Source organism: Ochotona curzoniae, unplaced genomic scaffold, assembly GCF_017591425.1.
Source record: "Ochotona curzoniae isolate NIBS_2020 unplaced genomic scaffold, NIBS_Ocur_1.0 contig_42, whole genome shotgun sequence".
Classification (NCBI taxonomy): domain Eukaryota; kingdom Metazoa; phylum Chordata; class Mammalia; order Lagomorpha; family Ochotonidae; genus Ochotona; species Ochotona curzoniae.
Window position 1 is genome coordinate 139,894 of NW_024466166.1, and position 8,107 is coordinate 148,000.

Genomic DNA, 8,107 nt, shown 5'->3' on the forward strand with positions numbered 1-8,107 from the left:
GTGGCAGATCATGGACAATACTCAGAGGACCCTGTACAGGGATGTGATGCTTGAGACCTATAGCAATCTGCTGTTCGTGGGTGAGTGATAATCTGTCATGCCCAAGCAGAATACTTTCTTTATATTTGACAAATTAAAGAAGAACTTATAAAGTTTAGTATCTAGTAGGACTAGTATTTGAGGCTTTAAAGAATCTTAATATCTATTCTTCAGATAATGATTCATATTAGCCATTTTGTGACTCAGATTCTAGATCCAATCTTTTCTTCTTTAAGCTCCAAGATAGTGATTTCACAAAATCGCTATTATTTTCAATTAACAGGGTATCACATAACAAAACCTGATGTGATCTTCAAGTTGGAACAAGAATCAGTACCATGGACTGCGGAAAAATCTGTACCCCAGCAACTTTCAGGTAGGGCAGTACATACTGGGAAGTGAAATTGATATGTATCTCAGTAAATATTCATTGAAATTCATGTTGTTTTTTTTTTATGTTTCTTCCAAAATCAGGTTATGTCATACATGAGACAAAGGCACTCCACAGTCTCCATATACAGTTTTATTCTAACAATGCTTTCAAATGTTAAAATTGATCAACCTGAAACCAAAAATGTAGAGCTAAATATTGACCTTTTACATGATCCCTGCAAGATAAGACAAACTGGAACTGTTATTCGATGTAATGCATTACAAGCATTAGTTTGAATTGCTGTACCATATTTTCTGTCCTACTCCACATCAACTTAAAATATAAAATCTCAAGTAATTGAAAATTGAAAAAGAAACCCTATTTATTGTATTAATGTATTAACTTAAAAAGTGTAATGATCATAAATGTGTGCATTTTTTGAATATTAAAATCTGTTATATCTAGATTGGCAAGAAACATCATTGTCTTACTTGAGCATTTGAAAAGAGATACTTAGATGTGATTCACAGATATGGTTACTCTTTTTCCTCTTTTCAGATCCTTACACAAAGAATGAGCTGCTTGGAACTAATCCAGAAAATCAAGAAACCACTTTCAGGCAAGTTGTAATAACAAAAATTGTATAACTTCAAAAAGAGTTGCATTGGCAAAGATGATTAATTTAAGCTCTGGCCATAATTGACGCGTGCTATGAAAAGCTATGGAGAGGAAATTGTATAAAAAAGAAAGTAGAAATATGTCTCTTTTTTTTGTTTATTTGAGAGAAGTTTTATTTGCAGAGTTACCAGGTGAATGTAGAAAGCAGAGGGAATGGAAAAGGACCACCTCAGAGAGGAAGAGATAGATGGGAGGGATACCTGTTGAGTGGAGAGAGGGAGATGCACCATTTTTCAGAAGGGTCTTGGATTTTTAAGTGTTGTATGACTCCTCCTTGTCTGAGGAGGAACCTGTGGGAAGACATTTCCCATTTGTTGTCTCTCAATCAATAGCTTGTGTAGTTTCAAATGTACTCCTCCTGTTCTATTGCTGTTCAGGTCTCAGATTTTGGAAGACACATGGGTGATAGAATTGAGACAGGAGTCAAAATAAAGAAACTGGTCTTAGTTCGTCTCAGGGGTGTAGGGAGAATCATCAGAGGTGCATATGAGTCAGTTCAAATAATCAAAACCAAGCATAATACTTGTCGGGGTGCCATGAGTCAGTCCTCCTTTACTAAGGATAAACCAACATGAAACATGAGAAAGAAGCTTGGCACTTGGGTACCATGCCAGGTCGTCAGCATTCAGAATCCACCCAGGGAGTTTCCCGTCATGCAAAAAAGTAGCCTCTGAGAGGGACTGTCAGTCCTCCACCAGGTTTCTTCGAAACACACACCCAGAGCCATACTCCCAAAGGAGAAATTGAGATGATAGGAAACAGCAATTCATCCCCCTTAAAAAAAGAACCTATTTGGAGTTTCAACCAGAGCTAGGTGGTGGACAGTGGATGGGGTGGAGGGATCCATCTTTATGCAGAACCATGGGGTATCAAGAGTCATTTTCAAGGTTCAGTCCCACTTGAGGGAAAGCACACCAACACGGTAAATTCTTTCTGTTGAGTCAAGCAACATGACTGGTATAAGAAGCCATTTCATGCCCTGTATTGGACACCAGAGAAAATGTTACCAGGAATCTCAGTGGCTGTTTCCTCAGCTTAGTATGGGAGCAGAAACTGGGACTCAGTTGCTTACAGAAGGTTTGTTTCTGAAGTGACCAGGTGAACTTGGAAGAAGAGGGGAGGTGGGAAGTGTGTCCCAGGAAAGACTCAGAGATGGGGTACCTTTTGAAGAGAGGAAAGGACACCATAGTTTATTTCAAAATGTGTTTTTTACCTAGGAAGCCTGATGAAATGTCACTTGAGAAAAAGCATGCCTCTAATGTACCTGAGAACAAACTCCAATTTGCGGAAAAGCTCAGTCAGCATGACAAGATGTACACTTGTAAGCAATCTTTTGAACACAATGGAAAAGAAAAAACTTTCAGCACGAAGATGTTCCTTAAGTGTAAGAAAATTTGTATCAAAGACCCATTTAATGACCCTATCATTGTAGGAGAAACAATTCAGGTTGACAAGAAAATGTTCCATAGCAATCCTTATTTTGTCAAGCATCAACAAACACACTCAGGAAAGAAACTCCATGAACCTTTCAAGAGTGAGAAATGTCCTATTTATAAAAGAGATCTCAAAATAAATCAGATAATCCAAATAGCGAAAAGTCACTATATATGTGGCTACTGCAAACAGTCTTTTAGCTGTAACTCTAGCTTAACCACCAAGAAGGGCAGTGAAATTGGAGAAAATTTCTCTGTGTGCAATAAATGTAGCAAAAATATTTACCAGAAGTCAGAATTCACTAGAGAGAAGATGCTTCCCACTGAGGAGAAACCGTATGATTGTAATGAACCTGTAAGATCCTTTTGCACTCAATCAGGTCTCCTTACACATCAGAGAATTCACACAGTGGGAAAATCATACAATTGTAATGAATGTGAGAAATCTTTTTGTCAGAAGTCATCCCTAATCAGACATCAGAGAATCCACACAGAGGGAAAACCTTATGAATGTAGGGAATGTGGAAAAGCCTTTTGCCAGCAGTCCAGTCTCATTGTACATCAGAGAATCCACACAGGGGAAAAACCTTATAAATGTAGTGAATGTGGAAAAGCTTTTTGTCGGAAGTCACACCTAACTGTGCATCAGAGAATCCACACAGGAGAGAAACCTTACAAATGCAGTGAATGTGGAAAAGCTTTTTGTCGGAAGTCACAGCTAAGCATACATCAGAAAATCCGCACAAGGGAAAAAGCTTATGAATGTATTGATTGTGGAAAAAGTTTTTATTCAAAGTCACACCTAACTGTGCATCAGAGAATCCACACAGGGGAAAAACCTTATGAATGCAGTGAATGTGGAAAACGTTTTTATTCGACGTCACAGCTTATCACACATCAGAGAATTCACGCAGGAGTAAAAGCTTATAAATGTACTGAATGTGGAAAAGGATTTTGTCGGAAGGCACACCTAATCCGACATCAGAAAATTCACACAGGAGAAAAATCTTATAAATGTACTGAGTGTGGAAAAGCTTTTTGTCAGAAGTCACACCTAATCAGACATCAGAGAATCCACACAGGGGAAAAACCTTATGAATGCAGTGTATGTGGAAAAGCCTTTTGCCAGCAGTCCGGTCTCATTGTACATCAGAGGATTCACACAGGGCAAAAACCTTATAAATGTAGTGAATGTGGAAAAGCCTTTTGCCAGCAGTCCAGTCTCATTGTACATCAGAGGATTCACACAGGGGAAAAGCCTTTTAAATGTAGTGAATGTGGAAAAGCATTTTGTCAAAAGCCATCCCTAATTATACACCAGAGAATACACACAGGAGAAAAAGCGTATGAATGCAGTGAATGTGGAAAAGTGTTTTGCCGTAAAAAAGACCTAATCAATCATCATAGAGTTCACACAAGATAAAAACTTTTTCAGTATGACGAGTATGGAAAATCTTTTTGTTAGCAGGCAGTTATTGCATAAACTAAGTCACATGCCTGAAGAAATGTTGAAAAACTCATACACAAAAAACATTGATTGTACTACAAAGCAAAAACTAACATGAGGTCACAGTTCACTAATATATCCATAAGGAGCAACAAAAATATTGCATTGCGTAAAAACAATCATATTTTCTGAAGTCAATTCTATGCAGATCCTATGAAGCTAAGAAAAACAAAAGTATGTAAACAGAAAAACTAGCTAGTATAAAGCTACTCTCAGTCAAATCGTATAAAGTCCAAAACAAGCATTAGTAAATTACAGATAGGATACATTGTAAAATTGCAGTAGGATGTGTGAAAGTCTCAACAATTGTCAAATAATAAACATGAGGTGTGTCATATTTCTGAAGAAGGCTATGTGTTGCTAAAATATTTGAAATGGAATCTACCTGATGTAATTTTGTTGTAAATAAGTTCTGCTTTCACATTTTAATTTTGAAAATAAATATTCTGTGTATAACACTTGTTTTGAATTCCATATAGCATTTATGCAGTTATCTAGTATAGCTTTTTTTATAGTGCTAATTCACAAATATTCTATAATAGATTAATATGGGACTCACAAATATCAACCGATGCATGTGGCAATTGTAATGCTAATAACCCAGTTTTAAAGGATGAATTTTTTGTTCAGAATGGGGAGTGATTCATTTGTGACATCTGGCAAACTGGATCACTTTTGGCCCTTGTCTAATTATTGCATACTTTTAGAGGTATATGCAAGAGGCATAAGAATTGTTTGGCATCTGACTTGTGATATGATAATGGCCACTGCAGTTTAAATATCAGCTGCCACAACTACTGTCACGTTCATGCTGATTTCCTGCACCATGGCTTCCGACAGCAAGCTTCTTGCCAATGGATGCCAACCTGTGCCTAATGTCTTTCAAATATGAGGATGAACATCAGATCCAGCCCTATAAGATAGTTGTGTAAGGTTCTGGTTATCCTACTGTGGCAACCGAGGGCACAATTGGTTCATGTCCTAGGAGATTCAGTTTTGACCTATCTCCTAACTTTTGGCTTCACACCAGCTCAACTACTTTTGTTGCAATCATTTGGGATTTGAATCAATGGAATAAAGATGCCTCTCTGCTTCTGTCTCTATTATAATTCCATGTTCAGATGAATTAAAAAATGTTATTTTAAGCATGGGCATCATGACTGATGCTGAAGTAAGTGAAATATTTAGTATTAAGCTCATTGGCATGGTCCCATCTGTGAAAGCCTTGACTACTTCTATTACTTATTTAGAGACATGTCCCTATCAAGGTCCAAAATGCTCAGCATCAAATACAAGAGAGGCCTCTTTTTCTGCAGAATGTATCATGTAACATATTATCAATGCCTTTAATTCCAGGATGAAGTTTGTGCACATCTAAGTTGTTTCCACCAGCATTCTCATGTGAGCCCCTAGCTGTGATCCCACTGATATTGATACTGACTAGATCCTGGCCAAGGTCCTCACTAGGAACACACCTCAGAGAGACTACTTTGCAGTGAGATTTATTTAATGTTTTGCAGTTTCCCTTTTCAAACATTTCCAATTGCTCTGACAGTATTCTAATGTCCTTTGATTCTTCTCATTGCCTCCTAGAAAGGTGGAATGGGGAAATGAAGGGATGTGTGAGGGTTGAGATGAAATAGTATGTATATAATCAGGTTATAGATCCTGCTTTAGTAACCATGGGTTGGAACAAGTTTCAAATGCAATATATCCACTTTCGGTATCTTTCCCCCACCCCTGTATATGAGCAACAGAGACTTAACCTAAATATCCTTATTTTGTCTTTTCTTCATTTGCAATTGCTGTTATCTAGTTTTTTCAAACTGTTTTTATGTCTTAAAACATTGTTAGTTTTGTACTTGAGTGTAACAACATTTAAGAATGTATTAAGTAAGGTAAAACTTAATTTTTTTTTCAATTGGAAAGTCAGATATACAGAGAGAATATGGGTCTCTTGTGAGGGTGCAGGGTCCCAAAGCTTTGGGCTGTCAGTGGCTGCTTTTCTGGGACACAAGCAGGGAGCTGGTTATTGATGTGGAGCATGAGGGATACTGGCACCCATATGGTATCCCAATGTGAAAGGCAAAGAGTTTAGCCACTTGACTACTGTGCAGGGCCCATAAGATAAAAATATCTCCCTGTTTTTTCACTTAATTTCTCCAAACATCAAAAAATATATAAATAATTACAGATAAACTCAATATTTTTATCTATTCATCTTAATTTATATATGTTGGGTTATTTTTAATTTTTTATCTGAAAGACAGATTGACAGTAGGGGCAGATAGATCCTCCATTCATCAGTTCACTCTCCAAATGGCTGCCAATGCCATAGCTGACTCAGTGGGAACCCCCTCCAGCTCTCCCATGTTTGTGCAGTGGCCTAAAAATTACAGCCATCTGCTTCATTCCCAGGTGATAAGTAGGGAGGTAAATATAAAATGTAGAAGCTTGGATTCCAATTGTCATAAGATGCTGGCACTCCAGGCAATGGATTAGCTAGACCATCACTGACAGTCCTAGTTTTTTTAAATGTAAAGTGAAAAAATCCAAAAAGAGTGGAGAGAGAAATGTAAATTGTGCCACGTGCATAAGAATGTTATGAATATTCAAGACAGGTATGAGAGATGTGTTTTGTCTATTGTAATTACTAGCATTGTAATAGATAGTAATTTTATAAAGGAGACACACCATAGGGCAAATAAAATAGAATCGGTATAGAAAAAAATAACTGAAGGAATAGTAGAGTGCTTTATCAAGGTTTATGGAAGATGAATCCTACATGGAATTAGATTTCCTGAGATTAGAAAAAAAAATTCTTGATATTATCTAAAAATCAAGCATAAGCCACAAAGGCACACTCCATGAAGCTAGAATTTAGATACCATAAATTTAAACAAGCTTTTATGTTAATAGTTTATAAAAACTTTTGATTGCTTTCAGAATCTTTTTTTCATAGAAGTGTTTTATTTTTAGCCTTTTTAAAATTATTATTTTTTTTAAAGATTTATTTTTATTATTTTTTATTGGAAAGGCGGATATACAGAGAGGAGAGACAGAGAGGAAGATCTTCTGTCCGGTGATTCACTCCCCAAGTGAGCGCAACGTCCAATGCTATGCCGATCTGAAGCCAGGAGCCTCTTCCGGGTCTCCCATGCGGGTGCAGGGTCCCAAAGCTTTGGGCCGTCCTCTGCTGCTTTCCTGGGCCACAGGCAGGGAGCTGGAAGTGAAGCGGGGCTGCCGGGATAGAACTGGTGCACATATGGGATCCCAGACGTGCAAGGCGAGGACCTTAATCACTTGTGCCACCACGCCGGGCCCAAAAATATTATGTTTTGACAATCTTTGCATAGTTAATTAGGGTAAAAAGTTTCAAAGGCCACAGGAAAGTGAGTAAGACTATTATTTTTTCCACATTGTTTCCTTCATCTTTAAAGTGGGTATTAAGGGAAAAGGCCCACCCAATTTCCCACCCTTCCCAGGTCCCAGATGTGGGGTATTCTCTGAGGTTCTTGCTCAAGTGGTTTTGATATTTCAACAGTTATGAATCACTGCCAATCTTGCCATTCCAAGCACTATGAGGTCTTTGAAGAATCCACTGCTTGACATAGTCCATCATAGAGTCTCTGTTTGCCAACATATAGCTGAGATGGTTGGTTGACCTGTTCTGTCTTCTCTCTTTTCTTGGTTAGGGTTCTGAGTCCAGCATTTTGATTGGGGAGATCTCCAAAGAAACTTTGTCTGAGGTCTTCTCAAACCAGATTCTTGTATGTGCTAGCAAGTACAGGGCCCAGCACAGTCCATCTTTTCTTTTTAAATTCTTTACACCCCTTTTCTGAGGCATTTTTATTTGTTTTGTGTTGAATTTAATTACACCTGTTCAACATGTAATCAATTCTCACGTAGTTCTTTACCTCTGTTTTCTTCTAATATATTTAAATTCTCCCAAGTAAAGAGAAGGTGTCATTTGTTAACTATTTTATACATGGATTTTCTTACGTTTTTCAACTGTCTTGCTAAACAATGAATTTGTACATCTTTGGTTATGTCTCAAGTATTTCCTTCTATATTGAG

The 8,107-nt window shown here is 37.5% G+C and overlaps 1 protein-coding gene across 1 annotated transcript; it reads left to right on the top strand.

Moving 5' to 3' along the window:
- Nucleotides 1–327: 327 nt before the first annotated feature.
- LOC121159465 (zinc finger protein OZF-like) lies at nt 328–4,049 on the top strand. The gene is made up of 3 exons (XM_040984628.1): nt 328–415; nt 971–1,035; nt 2,312–4,049. The coding sequence occupies exon 3, from the start codon at nt 2,321–2,323 to the stop codon at nt 3,944–3,946; it is 1,626 nt and encodes a 541-aa protein (XP_040840562.1). The 5' UTR covers nt 328–415; nt 971–1,035; nt 2,312–2,320; the 3' UTR covers nt 3,947–4,049.
- The last annotated feature ends 4,058 nt before the right edge of the window (nt 4,050–8,107 follow it).